The sequence below is a fragment of the Poecilia mexicana genome, unplaced genomic scaffold (assembly GCF_051168715.1).
Source record: "Poecilia mexicana isolate PSO_F unplaced genomic scaffold, ASM5116871v1 scaffold_2, whole genome shotgun sequence".
NCBI classification, from domain to species: Eukaryota; Metazoa; Chordata; class Actinopteri; order Cyprinodontiformes; family Poeciliidae; genus Poecilia; species Poecilia mexicana.
In genome coordinates, this window is record NW_028263371.1 from 48,121,927 (window position 1) to 48,139,743 (window position 17,817).

The following is a 17,817-nucleotide window of genomic DNA, read 5'->3' on the forward strand; positions in this document are numbered from 1 at the left end:
ACAGATCGTTTTTATTTATTAAAAAATTACAAAGCTTGGACGTTATTTTTAAAATCAAATCTAAATAAATATGAATAAATATTTTTATTCTCATCTCAGAGGTCATTTCAGATTGGTTGAAAATAAATTTTTAAATCTAAATATACTGAAAGTATGAATAATTTTAGGCGTATTTTGTAAAAAACAAACAAAACAAAAAAATCAATCAATTTCCTTCCACTTCTTAATTTTGCACGTTTTTTTTTTTTTCTTTTGATTCATTTAAAAGACTCCCAGTAAAACACACTGAGGTTTGAGGAATCAACATGCACCGCTCTGTGTGTTTACAGTGCGGTGCAGATGAAATGATGAATTAAATGATTATTTTATGCTGTGTTTTGAGGCGGTGGGGTGTTTGTGGGCCTTACTCGTCTCTCTCCAGATGGGCAGATACTCGTCCTGCTGGATATCCAACATGATCTCCAGCCCATTTCCCATTCCGCCCTGCTTCGTCTTCTTGGATGTTGTCTTGTTGCCATTAAAAGTGTAGCATTTCCCGTATCTGGTGTAAACCTGCACACAGAGATTCATATCGTCACTGCAAACATGACAAAGTCCACATGCCGCTTCTGACGAGCGGAGCATTGAAACGACTGCAGAGATACGGGGCCCGGGGAAAAAAATAAAAATAAAAATAAACAAGCTCAATCTGTGCCTGAACAGGCAGCTGAATATTACCCAGAAACCTCTGGATGCAGTCTGCTGGCTCGCTCCCTCATGGGCCCAGATAAGCTGTCTTTGAATCAATTTCTGACACTACACAGTGCTGCTCAGTAGTACCAGCATCCCACTGTAACGTCAAAAGGACGCAGACTTTTCCTTTTTAATCTTTCTTCAAAAGGAAACAAAAGACAATAATAGAGAGGCTGTTTTGAATGAGCTATCACAGCTCCGCCTATCAGGGGAGTTGTCTCGGTGGGGACACATCATCTCTTTGTTTATACCTCTCATCTGAACTGCTGCACTGCAGAAAATATTCAGCTTACAAGCCGTTTAACTGCTCCCTCCTCGGAGTTTTAAAGGCACAAACCGTGAGCCACATGCAAACAAAAGAGGTGGTGCAGCACAGCCAACAAAATGAAAAAAATACAGATAGAAACTCTGCCCAACCCGCATGCAATGCGTGTCTCTGTGTGTGTGTGTGTGTGTGTGTTTTCTTATCCTGGATATTTGATTCCAAGTGTAGGTTGTTTGGTAAGACTATTCAGCTGAGGACTTGTGCAATCCCTTCACTGAACTGTAAAGGTACAATCAGAACTTAGCAGCCATAACCAGGAATGGCAGGTGTCCAGTTCTGGATCTCTCTACAAGCTGATGCAGAATGCACCGTGCTCAAACAACACACTGCTTCCAAAGAAAGAGCGCTGCAGGTGTGTGTGTTTGGCCTTTTTAAGGACAAAAACACCAACGGATGTGTGAGGGAGATTTGTTGTTTCTCGCATCTTTTTATTGTTTGCATCTTTTAACAGATTATGGAATAATGAAGACGTTCTGGTGTATATTTGTGCAAAAAATGGTGCAGTACGCTCCCTGAGAAGTTTACATGCACTCGTCAGTGAGATTGTTTAGAGAGTGCTTAGTTTATCAGTAAATTTCAAAATATGATTACATGCAATTTATGTGCAGTTTAGTGATACAAGTCATTCATATATATGTGCCATTGTTACACATGAAAATGTTGGTCAGTGGTTCACTTATGATGGTTCATAAGCAGTTGGGTTTTCAGTCCAGATTTAAAACTCTAAGTCCAGATCGCCCACCACTACTTTCAACCATCTCTGGAGAAAAATCGGTGATATTAAAACAGAGCTGTACCCCCTGCAGGCGTATAGTTTGTGGGATACTGTCACGGCACCAGTGTTTGCTAAAGCACCACTATCTGTGCTCTGACTTTGATATCAGTTTGATACACCTAATGAGCCCTATGATGTCTAAATTAGGGATACTGGCTGAACAGCACAAGCTCTCATTTACAGACCACAGGGTGTATCCGCCTGTGAGACGGCTGAACAGCAAATCAAAGCCACTGTTATTGGATCCAGTCAAGTAATTCTATGGAGCGGTGGGTAATTTCGCGATGTCCACAACAGTGATTAGAGCAGAGAAACGAGTAGCGTTTACAAAAAGCGGCTGCTCAGAGAGACAGCTGTGTTTTTTTGGTGCTGTAATATATCTCTGGGGCTTTGATCATGGTGTTTGAGCATGCTGGTTTGCACGCGTGTGTCTTTGAATAAATCAGAAATGGTTACACTCAAATCGAGTCCTGTTTGAGGATTCAGAGAAACGGTTGACAATTACAGATGGCGGCTCCAGCTCTGATGTGGATTTTCAGCCGCTTTTCTCTGCATTTTGGTAAATTGCGACATCTTTTCAAGGGGAAGTGATTATAAAATGAAAGTTGGCAAAGGAGAGTGGGTTCAAGTACTCAAGTGTGACTTTTGACTGACATGTGCTATTAGGCTGAAATGGTTTAATCTCTATTTGGCGGGTGCTGCGGAGGTAAGCTGCTGATTCCCCGCCTCCACCCGGGTTCATTGACACACTTAAGCCTCAACTGGAAGTCTTTATCTGATGGCGCAAACCAACCGAGGCAAAGGAGGATTTTACTTCAGAAACGCTCCAAACACCCTTACCAAGAGCTGGGGTTCCGCTCTAAAACTTCTGCCTCTGAAGGACGCCTGTGTGTCTCCAAATGATATCCCCAGAGAGGACGGAGAATTTCTCCCATCATCTCACCCAGGAAATAGATGCTGGCAGAGCTTCCACTGCTTTATTTCTCAGCCACTGAACTTTCCTCCGGCTCCTCTCTCCACACCCACAATGAGACTGATGGAGCATTTTCCTCTTGTTACATACAGCACCAAATTTAGCAAAGGTAACAGGAATGACACGGGCAAATCCCAAGCGGGGACTTGGCACCGCTGCCGACAAGCTGAAACAAAGCGGCAGCGTGGAAGTTGGGCACTGAAAAGAAAGGATTTATTGTGTTGCTTTGAGTGAAACCAGAGCTATCACACCACCTAACAGAGAGAGGTTTGCTTACGTGACATTTAGGGCATTTAAACAGTAGGCTTTGCTGTGCCAGTACTAACAATTGCTGAACCATTACAGTATCTGAAAGTAAGCAAAGGAGCCTAAACCCCAAATAATGGCTGTTTTTAATCTGTTCTGTGTGTCATATTGTTTATTTAAGGGTGTTTCCATATCTGATAGTTTGATAAAGTTGCAACATTTGGTTCGCTTTCACACTGCACTGTGTCAAACGAGCCAAACCATTTGACAAACCTGTTCACCCATTTGCTTGTGTTCATCCTGCACAAAGAACCACTAAAATAAATTATATGAAAACCTCTGAAGAAGACATGAGCGCAACTTCCTTTGTGACGAAATGTAAACAAAAGTGAAGTGGTGTCAGATTTTAGCAGTTGTAGGATTCGTCTTCTGTTTTATCTGTGCCGATTTCCTTAATTTTGGGGAGATTAGTGATTGGCTGGTTTTTACATGTGAAGCCGATCTTATCCACCGATCTTATCCACCGATCTTATCCACCGATCTTATCCACCTCGGCAAAGGTCTGAAAATCAATCACTGTCCTCTTCTGCTCTCTGAGGTGTGACGGATAGACCGGCCCACCACTTCATGTCTGAACATTTACAGTCAACAGTCACTCCACTGTTGCCAATTCAGCAACTTTCTTGCTATATTGAGCAACATTTCAGAGTATCGGCCAAATCCGAATGGGCTGGTAAGGCTTTGTAAAGGATCAGTGACTGGCAATTGGCCAAAAAACTCCACCCTTAGTTTTTTGTAAAATACTACAAGCCATTTCTCCCACTAGCAGTAGACTCTCACATTTGTTTTGGTTATATTTACCCAGAATGCTCTGAACTGCAGTTCACTTCCTGCTTTTGGAGCGATCTCGAGTCCGCCCGGTGTTCATCTGAACAGCATCAAAGTTCACTTCAACCGAACCGAGACCGAGGTTTTTAGAGTTAGCTTTAAGATCCACATCAAAATTCGCATTCTCAGACTTCAGGAGAAATGAGCCAGAGTTTTATTAAAACGGACCAAACAGGGCTGGTATGAGTGTGTTGCCAAAAAACAAACTATTTTGCAATAACAAATAGACATTGTGTTTTTGTGTCTAGATGAGCACAGCTGGTAGATGCAGATAATTGCTTCTACCAGCTGCTGGTAATTGCAGTGAAAGGTTTTTCTATTAACTGACTCGGGAGAGACAAAATACGAATGCACACAACAAAGTACGAAAACCAGGCATCTTCCAAATTTGCTTTGTGTGGGTCAGAAGAACACGGTTTTGATTGTAACGTGAAAAACTGTGGTAACACTTTATTTGAAGAGGTGTTCATAACACCCGTCATGAACATGGAGTCTCCAAAAATATTTACAACTGTTGTCATGAAGTGTCATTCGGTAAATAATTACTCTTTTAACGCAAATTTGCATTAAAAATTGCATTAAAAGTCCATTAAAAGTGTCATGTGAGTCTTATGCACACCCCTTCAAATAATATGTTACCTAAAAAATGTAAAAAAGTTGGTATGAATACTTTTCCAAGGCTTTTAGCAACTGGAAATAAATGGTCACTTTCTGTGCAGAAAATGTGATCAGTTTCCAGTGAATGTTTCTTAAAAATGTATTCATCCATCTCAGCGTTTCCAGAATAGCAGCTTGTTGTTGTGTTTTTGCAGTACATAATGTACCTGGAATGTCATTTCATATTTCTTTCTAAATAAATGTAAGTATACATGTAATGTGAAACCGATGGACGGCGTTCTGTTTCATCCTGCAGAGCCTCTCTTCTGAGACATGTTTCTCTTTCACCTCTCTTTTCTTTATTCAGTGATAGACTGTGGATGTTTGTAAAGTAAAAGCAATGAAACGGCATAAATTACGTTGTCTTAACTTCTTTGGACGAGAGTGTGAAAGTGGAAAGGCACAAACATTAAGAAACACAGTTTTCCGTTGCCTGAATTCATCAAATTAGCATAAATTGTATCTTACCAATTACAATGTGAACACTTTAAATGCAAATTCATGGTGCGCCTTTTTGCCAGAGTTTTTTCACCAAAGTGCCTTGTTTCCCTTCCTGCCTCTCCATGATAAATGCATTTGGAGTCCAGGCCCTTAGCGTGTAATTCAGAAGCCCTGGTGGGCTAAACCTTTAAACACCCTCGTTTTACGGCCGTGATCTGACAGTCCTAACTTCTCCCTTTTAGAGAATCTGCAGGGATCACTTCAGTGCTTCACCGGAGGACATCCATTTCCAGGCAGGCTGCATGTCATCGGGTGGTTCTCCGAGTATGAGCAAGAAGGATTTGAATTCATTTACACAGGGCGGTGGTAAGTGTGAGAGCACTGATTGGCAGATAAAAACCATTAAGGCCGGCTCATGAAGGTTTAAGGTTGACAGAGAGCGTTTTCTGCTTTAATGGCTTCATTACAACGTCCCAGCAGAGACTTGAATAACAATGTCACATAAGCTTGCTATTTACATGTTTTTTTAATGTTGTGCTTGGATTGTTGCAGAGGTGGGCTACACTATGAAAACCTTCTCATTTCTCGTTTTGCTTATTTTAAACTCATTAAGGCAGAAATGGCTTCTTTACTGCAAAATTCATATCGCGTTAATATATTGTGATGGTTTATGGTAATGAAAAAATCACATACTAACTGAGTGAAATGTATGTATTTGTATGTGTTAAAGCTTGATTAACACTAATTTTTGTGTTATTTGTTGTTATGTTGCTGCCTGTCATTCCCTGATTGGCAGCAACATAATCTCAATGGTGACTACCTGGATAAATCAAAGTTAAATGGAAAATCTATCTCTACATAGAAACTCAATCATTTTAATGTAACGGATATCTGTGTGAAATTCTGCTTTTTATTCCCAGTGTAGTGACTGACTCTTGTAGTCAGCTCCATTGCTGGTATTTAGCCAACTACATGCTTTGCTTTAAGGTGGTAAAACAAATTGCTTGTATTTCCTAAATTCCACATACTTTGCAGACCGTGACATCTGCCGCACTCTTCCTGAGCATCGCTGTAAGACCGCGGGATGTTAAATCTGAACCAGGTCCAGATAATTGGTGTTTTTGCACCTGCCTTTTTAAGGAGATCTTCCTTTGAGCTCACGCTGCTTCCCACTTGTGGATGATTATATCATCAACAAGCTTTACCGTGATTAGTTGGTAGATTGAAAAAAAAAAACCCAACTAATTTCTATCATTTCTACTTTATATCACTTATACTCCGGATTCCTACTGAAAATATTTTTAAGCAAATTTTAAAACTAATGTCAGTTTCTACCAATCATGTTGAATAACATCTTGATATCGCATCAAAATGTATTGTTCTGTTTTCTATCGTAGCATATAATGTAGCATTGCTCAGCATCATTTTCTATTATTTTAAATGATTGTGTATCATATTGTATGTGTTGTCTACATCATATTGTACCATATTATATTGTTCACTATGCTAAAATTAATAATGAAAAAAATTCAAGTGACCTATTTGCATGCAGTATGTGGACTGTTGCATATAAAATTCACTAGCAGTGAATATTGTGCTCGTATCAGGATTGGACCAAAGGAAGATGGCAGCTGGGAGCCTTTAAAATTGTGACACTTTTGACGGGTCAAATACACAAGAAATTGAACAGCAGCTGGACTTGGGGGCCCAATTTAATTTTTTTGTCGTGGGGCCCAAGATTCCTAGCAGCGCCCCTGATCATACATAGGTCACATTATAGAAGAAAATTATACTATATCAAATTATCATAATTTCCCCCATTTTTTCAGAAATAATACTGTATTGTCGTTGCTTAAAAAGACTTCCAGTCTTAGAGGGATTGTTTTTTTTTTTTTTTTGCATTAATTTGAGTGATGGAAGAGAACATATTGGGGCAGTATGGTGGTAAAAAAAATAAAAAAGTTCACATTTTATCACCTTTACGCAAATGTTCACATGTACTGTGATGGTCAAAGGGTACAGCCACAAAGCTGACTTTAAAAGACCTGTGGGAGACACTCAGCTCTCTGTAAGCTGCAGGCTTCAGAAGCCAGTCTAAAAATGTAAGGTCTTATTTTCTCTGAAGACAGAGTAGAGCAGAATGTGAGAAAAGAGTCTTCAAAACAAAACAACAAAACAAACAAAAAAAACAAACAAAACAAAACAACATAATTTAGGGTGTGTAAGTGAAAGGAGAAACCCAGTGAAGGCATTTCTGCTGTATCCATTTTTCCCTTCAGACATGCTCTCAAAAACATCCATTTGGGCTCCTTGAAGAAAAACCTTCCTTTGTGAAGTAACTGTGTTACTTCATAAAACTCACAAAGTGAATTTCCCAACATCACACAGAGTGTCTGTAGTACTTTGCAGAAAAACTCATGAAAAGAGCTGAAAGGAGCAGAAGCACATCCTTAACTGGGTTTGATCTGAACATCTTAAAAACACATAAAAACCTGGAAATTTATATTAGAGATGCATTCTGCAGTTCAGTTCTTGTGTTTTTCTGTTAGTTCTTGGAGAAATTAAATTTCCCATTACGGTACCTTTCAAATGTATGCATCCATGTTATGTTTGGATTTGGAGAGGCCAATTAACCTGATGTTTTTGGACTGTGGGAGGAAACTGGAGTACCCGGAGAAAACCCACAAACTCCATGCAGAAAGACTGGGGCCGAGAATCAAACCCAGAACCTTCTTGCTGCAAGGCAACAGCTCTACCAACTGCGCCACTGTGCAATGTGGATTTTTGTTTTGTTTGTAAATAATGTTTAAAACAATGTAAAATTATGCGCCAGTTTGTGTTGGTATATTAAAAATCCCGACAAAATACACTGAGGTTTGTGGTTTTAAAGTGACAACATGTAGAAAGTGTATTTAAATTTTAGCTGCATCCAACTGAATTTTACTGCCAAAGAAGCATCTGCACATTTTTAGGTTTTCAGAAATACATAAAAACTGAATCAAAATTAAAACAAAATGCCCCAGTGATGACAGTAATCCTTTTTTTCTTGCATGTACATGAATGTCTATCTAAAGGCTTTTTGTATTTACCAAATAAACTGATGTCACACTGTGATTATCTCATTATTGTAGAAACATTTTGAAGAATTCAGACAAGGCCACCAGGAAGGTTTCTGGGATTTTACACATATTTCAATCCAGATTAGAAACAAAAAAATATGGGAACAATTTGTAAACATGCTTCCAAAACAAAAATGAATGAAATGTCAACACAGATTCTTCTTTTATTCCACCAAACATGACACAGTTTAGTTACAGAAATGATAAATAATCCTAAATCAAATTAAATTTAGCTTGGTCATAACCCAACCATGCCACAAAAAGAAAAGAAAAACAGAGAGGAGGCGCAGACGCAAAGCGGCGCAGCTGCATGTGAGGTCTTGCATGTTTTGCACCATTAACCTCCATCTCAGTGTCTGTCTCATAACGCAGCAATTCAAAACATTACAGTGTGTCATTTCCAACCTTCATTACACAACCGGGTGGTGAGATCCCAATGGAAATTTAATACAGTCATAAAAGGAAAGTAAATACAAGGCACTGTCTGAGGTTGGATCGATGATGTTTTCTCAAAGAAAGCAACAGTTTTGTGTTTTTCATTGTTTGATTGTAATGCTTCTGTTCGTTTCAGGTCCAGTAGGTCGACGTCACGACAGAAACATTCAGGTTCTCTGTATTTATTTTAACTAAAGAGGAAATCAAGTTGGTGGTTAACGTCAGTCCAGCAGCTTCTGCCCCAACATTACACACAGCAACAGAAAAAGAGGCTTATTGTGATCGTATGGTGGTATTTAACATACATTTATATCATTAATCCACATAACTAATCTCATCTTTAACAACAATGGATATATATTTTTAGTGCAGGAAATAAAATCACATGTAATATTCAAAGAGTATCACACAATTGGTAACTGAAACATTAATTTGTATTAAAAATTAAAACATAACTAACAAAAGACCAAATTCAGTTCAGTCCAGCCGTTTCTGCCTCTATGCATTAAGTTAAATATAATAAATAACCCTAAACAAACTACAAAACAATAGCTCTCAAAGGTTAGTTAATAGCAGTTAGCATCAGTTAGCAGTTGTAAAATTAAGCATAGCTAAAATGTAACATTAATAATGATAACAGTTAAAAACACATACATCATAGCAAAATGACTATGATTAAATAAGTATATGATTAAACTTGTCTAGAATATATAACACTTGTTAAGAAAACACAGATGCATATCACAGTTACCGACAGCAACAGCAAAAAAGGGGGAGGAGCTTTCAGTTACTGGTTGCTATGGTAACCACCAACTACCAAGAGCAGCATACGCCAATAAATATCAGGAGAAACAACTTATTGATTAAACAAAGTAGATTCTAAAAATAAACACATTTTGACAAACTTCTCATAATCTGTAATACTGTTAAAATAAAACCTTGTTACAAGTACACTGATTGTTCAGCACAATTATTTAGTATAAGCTGCATGTACAGCTCTATATTTAATACATTAAGGCTCGGATAAGAACCTGCATCCGTGTTTCAGGTGCTGTGACTAATCTCTCCTCTTTCTTTGCCGTCCTTCCTACTCCGAAGCCAAGAGGAGTGCTTTCAGACTCCCCCTCTCCAGCGCCCCACTCTCCGCTACTCCCTGCATGTCCAAGCATACTCAACTAATGGAGCGGTGAGGGATGCTCTTGAAACAGCGGCTGAAAATGGACATGCTCTCCAGCACAATACACGGCCGCACAAACACAAGAGTCCACTATATTCAGCACTCTCTGTGATGTGAAAGCTTCCAACGAGCCCCGTCTGTCCACCAACATCCCGGCCCGTAATGGCGCCGTTTCATAAATGTGATTAGAAATTACAGTCATAATGGGGATAATTTATTTGGATCACCACTGTGGGACGGGTCCCTAATCAGTCTTTATATGTAATTGAGACAAATCATCTCCTGGAGCCGGATCTGGAGCCAATGTCCAATCGAAAACAGGAAGCCCCTTCCTGACCTTTAAAGTTGAGCGGCGCCTATTAATTGTGCCCTCGCCTCCAGGGAACAATAACCACTAAAAAACACTCACTCAAGTCGCAAACAGCCTTAAAATCCCTAGGATGTTCTCACATTTAGTGAGATTTAAATCACACATTTCAATATAGTTAAAGAAGATTTTATGTAATGGGCCAAAAACAATCATGGTCTTAAACTGGTGGGGATTCGGTTTAATTTATGAGCCTAATTTATGTTGTAGGTTCAGTTTTTGTCTGGACATCTCTTCTTTTTTAAAGCAAGAGGGTATGACGTAATATTAGAGACATGCTAAGAAAATAAAAAGAAATAGGAAAATAAAGTCATAACATTACAAGAGTGAAGTCTAAATAGTACCAATGAATGACTGGAGTTTGTTGACCAAACAAAATAAATTCAAAATAAACAAATTTTTGACAAACTTCACATCTAAAATATGGTTAAAATAAAACATTGTTACATAAGATTTTAAACCACTTTATATTAGTTTTTCTCATAAAATCCCAACAAAATGCAACGGTTCTGATTGTAATGTGAGGAAGTTGTGGTTTTTATTCTCTTATTTAGTCAGGATTCCCCCCATCAAACTTACTCCTCTGTTATTTATTTAAGAATCTCAGAGTATTCTTTCCTCTGCAGCGCTTGGGGTCAGACAGATATGAAAAGTTTTGTGCTCTCAAGGTTGCAAAAGAGCACCTTTTTCCTCTTCACAGACAGTCCTGATAAGCCATGCTGCTGCACCTTATATGCCGATATAGTTGAGGAGAAATTTGCCCAGGGCGTTGCACCGACAAACCGTTTTACCTGAGGCATTTGTCTGACTGTCAGTTCTATTTTCCTGCAGTCATTTAGATGCTCAGGTTTAATTAAGCTACCGCTCTCATTAACAAAGGATCTCATTTCCAGAGCTCTCAATCTCATGCCACTTTCTTCTTCTCCTCAGACAAACGCCTCCACCCTGACAGCCACGCGAAACATGCAAACGGATCTCCCCGGCCAACCGTTTATTGAGTATTCATCATAACTCCAGACACCTGCTGGTTGTTTTTCTTTTACATGGACTCCAGGGAAATGATATCTGTTGGGCCGGATTTACACGCCGGGCGTTGATGAAACTTCTGGAGAGCAGAAGCAGCGTCCCTGTATCTTCTGACAAGAATCGTCAGTGCTACCTTCGGGGATGGGAGAGTGATGCCAAAGCAAATTAAATATCAGGTGCTTGCTCCTGTCATTGTATGACAAGTTATTCATAACCGTGCAAACTTATCAGCTTATGCAAAATGATTGTGGCTGCATCTGTTGCTTCTGGATGTGCTATTTTCTCATGATGAGAAAGATCTATTGTCATGAGATTCCTAATGGCGTGCAACACTTGCTTTATTCACAAGATGGTGCAATAAGTGCACGCACTCGCCCGCTCACACACTTCTGCCATCCCGTCTGTATAAAAAAACATTTGCTTCTCAGCTTTGTAACATTTATGAGGGCTGAGATTCCTGTTTTTCATGCACCATAAATCATTCAAGTTAGCAAAAGTGATTGGTGTTTTTGTCCTGGAGAAAGATACTTTAAATCAAAGAGACAAAGCTGGAACCCATAAGAGTTTCGCACACCCAGAGGCTTAAACTGCACCCCTCTCCTCCATCACGGGACTTAAAGAAGTAGATAATGAAGCGGGGGAACAAACTGCAGGCAGATCAAGCAGAAGTAATAAAATAGAAAAGCCTTGGACCCTTGATTCTGTCCTTGAGTCTAACTGATAAAAGAGGAAGAAGCAAAACGTTACAGGAACAAAACCGACCACAGAGGACCTGCAGGCGACTGATAGAGCTGGTGATTAATTTCTGGAAATTAATGATTACAACTGAGGTGCTGACATTTCTGGCATTATAAACTCACTTACAGGTGCTTATTCTGTTTCTGGAAAATAGAAGGAAAAACATTTACTGCTCACCCACTTCCACACATCGTGCAAAACTCACCGGATGAGCAACCTGCTCACACTGCAGTTATGAATACTAAGCACTCCCCAGAATAAATCACTAAAATTACATTGTTTTTATAATTATCCCACAGTTCATAACTTCTCCACTGGACATTTCTCCTCAACCTCTTGTGGATTTATTTCCTTTTCTCCCCCTCTCCTCGGTGCTTGAACCTGATCTATCACTGTTGTTGCAACACCTACCGTTCGCCAACGGAGGTCGATAAAGATTATGGATGTTTCGATGGCTCTGTAATAGCAGGTTGTTAAGAGCCAGAGCGGAGGACCACGGTAATCCCTGTCTGCACATCAAAGACACGTGGGAAATCTGGCCTTGACTTAGCAGAGTGGCCGGACGCCACCTGCCCAGATGTTTGGCATGTGGACTCTGGTTCTGCCAAAACAGGCTTCTGAGAACAGAGCGGGACTCCCAGAGTGAATCTGAAGCCTCCAAACCTCAAGGGCAAAGACAAAATTATGTATAAATGAAAAATCAATCTTTTTTTTTTTTAGATATAAATAAATCCATCAATATTCTAATCTGAAGTGGTCAACTGGTTCACTACGACAGGGGCAGCACACAGATACCACTGTGCTATTCAAAAATACTGAGAAATTCAATAATATAAAAAAATACTAGAGTAGCAGTGACATTACACTTGTAAAATGGGAATCTTATTGTGGTATGGGCATCTGTAGCTTTTATTTTGAAAAGACAACAGCTCCACTGGAAAAACAGCGGATAACTTCCGGTTTTCAAATTTCAATTTTATTTGCATTTAAGATGTTGTTATGACTAATTGTTAATCATTATCTTTACAATTGAGCATATTGATCTCATAGATTGTTATTTTGGGTTTTAGTTCGGTGTTTAAACAGATACATTTAACGGATCATACCATTATTGTTTCCCCGTGCTACGATACGTCTCGTTTATTTCAGTTTTCCTGCGAGAATAAGAAGCTTTTCCAGTGCTTAATATGTGTATCTTAAGCATAAGTGATGGTTCAATCACGATTATTGTAAAAATAATGTGCTATGGAGCAGTTAAGCCCTTTTAAAGAGAGGTAGGACTGCATTAGCAGATATTTAGCAGCTCTCATGCTACATGAAAGATTGCTAATGAGGCTATTGTTGACGGTTGAATAATGAACTACACTAAATACACAATAAAACCAATAAAAGACCTTTCAAATTTTCTGTAAAATTGAATAAAATCACACAGAGACCTACCACACCAGGTTTACAAGATGAGAACATAAACCAAATTGCTACTTAGCATCTCGAAGGAGGTTCTCCCTTTTTTAATGCTCTGCTATTTACAGCTGAAGGCTGTATTTAAAACCGTATTTGGTAACTACACTGATAAAAAAAAAACTCCATCGAACATTTTCCATCAAACAGAGCAGAGAAAGTAAAGCAGATATGTTTTATCCAATGAGTTTCAACAGCTAAATTAAGCTTTATTTTGTGCTTTCCAACTCCACAAACAAAGAAGGCATTTCGAACATGTTTATGTCTAAATGTGAGAAACTGACAAAAGCAGGACTTTTCCTCCCACTGGCTTGCAGCTCATGTGAAACAAGTTAAGATTTAGATGGATGTTTGCAGTCTTCAGAGTGGTCTGGTTTGTCTGTTCAGCTGCCTACCAGCTTCTCAGATTTCATCTACTAATGTTTGGGTGGCCTGTCTTAACTATAGACAGGAAAGCCAAAAAAATAAAACAAACTAAACCCAAGCGGAAACAGTTTGACAACAAGCATCTGTTTTGTCCAAACTGTCAATACAGTAGCTGAACTGAAACACAACTTATTGCAAATCTGCAAAGTAAGAGTCTATAAAACATAAAAGTCACTCTGATCTTCAAACACAGTATTCTCTGCAGACATGAAAACTCAGCAGTGTGAAATATAGCACTTTTTATACATAGCATCACTGTATTGCTATCAATCTCGTTAACTTTCTATAAACTAAACAATCTGAAGTATTTCCAAAGTATTCACCAAAGATGTGGTGGCGGTACTAAACTGCATCTTTCTTTTTTAAACAATCAGATTATGTACATAAACTGTTCAATCAAACAATAAAACCAATGGAAAACTTTTTATAATTTGCTAAATTTGCAGAAACATTTCAGGATCGCTGTAATTTCAGGTAAGTAAATGTAGGTGGGCTACACCCTGCACAGACTGTCAAACCATCACAGAGACAAGGGACAAAAAAACCATATGGACTCATAACTATGGGCGATTAGTGAGAATAATTAAACTAAATCACGGTTTTGTACTGCGGGAGTAAAATGTTTACCTGGAGAGAATACACACATGCGTTTAGAAAGAGCCCAGGCCGGGATTCGAACCTCTAACCTTTTTCCTCCAAGGTAACATGCTGCCAACTGTGCCAACTGTAAAATAGAAGACTAGGTTCATTAAATTCTGGGATATCTATAACTGAAACATAGGCTAATGCTACTTGGTGCTTGTTTTCCTGTCAGTTTGCACATCATGATAAAAACAGGTTCATTTTGTTACATTCTCCTAATCCCAATGGGGTTTTGGAACAATGAAACAGGAATCACTGGCTCCACATGCATCACTCATCTTGGAAAGTAACAACATCAGGACGGCAGATGCTGGCAGAGCTGACGTTGCTTTAGGCGCGGCGCGGCTGGATCCTGATATTCATCTGAATGTCAAACGCATCCGATGTACAACCCATAATGTAAACCGTTTTCCTTAATGCCAGATGTCCCTTTGAGCAGGATGATACACACTTCATGCTGGATTCTGGAGAAATAGTTCCAGAACGGTTTCAGGAATATTAAATCCAGCTTAAAGTTTTGACCTGGCTTCAAAATGCAAGAGATCAGCAAGGAAATTAAACTTTGAGAATGTGAAGCATCTGCTTCTGAGGTTGGCTACCTGATACCAGAGCAAACCTGGCTACGTTAACACAGAACATCCTGATGCTCGGTTTACATTTTTTTTCTGTGTGGGTGTTCATACTATTATTGTAATGCAACCATGATGGGACTTCTGTGTGACCGGTTTATGTCCTCAACTCGTAAACGTTCTTCAGCAGAAGAAGAACTGTGACCTAACAACAGTGCACTGTTTATGGAAGTAATAATGGATGGAGCCGTTTAGGGAACGATTTAAAGTTTATTCAGCAATTAGAGTCGACAGTACTGTCACACGAAAGAAGGTAATAAAAAGAAAAAAGCAGTCAGTGCTTTTTAGAAGCACTGACTGCAACTTTAGTTGTCTGTTTGGATCCGTAATTAGAGCCAACAGGGTGGGATTGTGATGTGATGCACTTCACTTATTTTATAATTTAAATATGGTGCAGGTTTATGACACAAATCTCACATTGATAACGTAAAAGCCAGATAAAATCAACATCACTGTTCAGACGCTTTGAAAACAATCGGATACGAAGCCAAATTAATAACACATTTGGAAATGGCACAGATTGGATTTTTCCTGGGCAAAAGGATTGGAACATGCCATACAAAAGTCGTACAGCGGTCCCATCTGGGCAAAAAAAAGCAACTTTGGGTCACATTTTCCTGATGTGTGAATTGAAGCTCCAGAATTTAACTTGCATAGAAAAAAATTTTTTTTTTTACATATTTGTTGAAACTGTTACTTTGGCATGATAGCATGGCATGGGACGGATAATCTGTGAAAATCTTTTTAGCTTCTCTGTCTTCTCCAAGTGCTAATTAGAAATAACCAATCAGAGACAAGAGGAGGTCCTTAGCGCTGCCAATCATGTTCCAGACAGTAGAGCCTGTCAGGAATGCTCATGCTAATTAGTATAGCCTCTGTTGATGGCAGACAAACAGCTTTTCCTGTAATGTTAAAAAGTTTATCCGCAATTGGCATATTTAGCAACACCTACATGAGGATGACTGACAGCACTAAGACCCTCCTCCTGGCTCTGATTGATCTTCTCTCTATATTGTACAAAAAACATTAGTTTTAAATAAAAGTTACATACGGCAGCTTCAGGACCTTTTCTGGATGCCAGATTCTGCCAGAATTTAATTCAATATTTTCTTTAATATCAATTTCCCAGCTTGCTAACAAGGTTACTGAATACATGTTTCTCTGAAGACATGAAATGCTGCACCAGAAGACAAAAGGCTCAGTGTGTGTTAGCCACAGTTGTCTTTGTGTGACAATCTGAGGGCTGTTTCCTCGACTTTGACTGTCAGCTAAAGAACTCGCCCGTGATGGGGGCTCAGAATCATTGGAAGGCTTCCAGTGGTTACAACCCCCAACTGTCAATGTGCATTTCATCTCTGCAGAGTCCATTCACACTGAAGTTGTTTGCTGTTATTTGCAGCCAAAAGCCCCTCAGATCTGGTCCGCGCCGCTGTACGACTGAGGTGTTGTGAAGGTCGAGGTGATTGTTGCAATTATGTGGCCATTACTGAAACACATTACAGGCGGTCAGAATTAGACCAGCAGAGAAGCTACGATTTAAAACGCATAGCAGTGAAAAGGTTCGCTGTTGAGTTCATTTTTTTTTTTTATCCCAAAAACATTTTCTTGTGAATTAAGATGTAAATTGTAGGCAGTGGGTAAGTAGGTAACAAACTGAAATATGGAAGCTGTTAACTCAAGGTTTAAAACAGAAAGAGTATGACAAGAATCTGCTGAAGAAATATCTGAAAACCAAGGACTTAATTACTGTGGGAGATGCGGGAGAATTTCATTTCAGGGTTTCTGATTGGAAAGGAAACCTGGTGCGACAGAGGAAACGGGAAGTAAGCAAACCTAAAAGCCTTTTTAGAAACTACACAGGCAGTGGTGTTTATTAACACAGATAGATATGCACCGACCAGCTTTTTTCTGGGCAGCACCAATTTCTTGGTTATTTTTAGGCATTCAGTTTAGTGTAGTTTCGATCCGTGTCAATGTTTTTTATTCTAGAAACAGTTTTAAGTGATTTTCTACATCTGTAGCCATGATCAACTTTAACTCAGTTCTTTTCAAATGTACATTGTTCTCATGCAACGTCACACATCATTGAACTTTGTAACTGACAGCCATCTTGGCAATAAATAAGCCACACGCTAAGAGCTAGCCTTGTTCCTAGCTTGGAAACAATATAAGTACATTACAACTATTGTTCGATCACAATTTGTGAGTTCTCTACTCACCTCTGTGTAATATTAAGATAAATATCTGTGATATTGACTGTAGTTACTTACTGCCGAACCAGCAAAATTAGCTTAGCTAATGTAGCTTTTAGCTGTTAGCTAACATGGACGTGTAGCCTACATCTATGTTACTATCATATACGTACTCTGCCTGTCACCAGAACCTTGTTATTCCCACACAGAGTTCGTAAGTCCTTCACAAATCCGTTTAAACATTGTCTCTTAAAATGACAAAGTTTATTTTTAAACCTCACAGGAGAAACTCATCCAGAAACATGAGTTCCATTTGTCATTTGCGATGCAAATAGTGGCATTTATACATTATTACTCCCTCTGCAGGATACGAGATGGATGCATTTTCCCCATGTCACAGGTGAATATTGCTTCAACACTTCTAATACGACAATATCAAGAGGTATGCATTTTTTAACGCACATTTGCTGCACGCGGATGAATCTGTGTCAAATCAATTTCAGAGGGGCTAGGCGTGACTCTGACCTTGTCTCGAGCTGCTCAAATTGTGACTGAATTCCATTAATAC

At 39.1% G+C, this 17,817-nt stretch overlaps 1 protein-coding gene across 3 annotated transcripts in view; it reads right to left on the reverse strand.

Moving 5' to 3' along the window:
- Nucleotides 1-17,817, reverse strand: part of asic4a (acid sensing ion channel subunit family member 4a) — a 129,021-nt gene that overhangs the window by 15,394 nt on the left and 95,810 nt on the right. Inside the window, exons 1-2 of one of the 3 annotated variants that reach the window (XM_088002036.1) lie at nucleotides 718-1,331; nucleotides 408-552 (exon numbers count right to left, since the gene is read on the reverse strand). In XM_088002036.1, coding sequence (XP_087858162.1) covers nucleotides 408-477 — 70 coding nt within the window. In that variant the 5' untranslated portion in view covers nucleotides 478-552; nucleotides 718-1,331. Of the gene's footprint in view, nucleotides 1-407; nucleotides 1,333-17,817 lie in introns of those variants that run through there. The other 2 variants (XM_088002034.1, XM_015001834.2) reach the window with 2 other exon arrangements.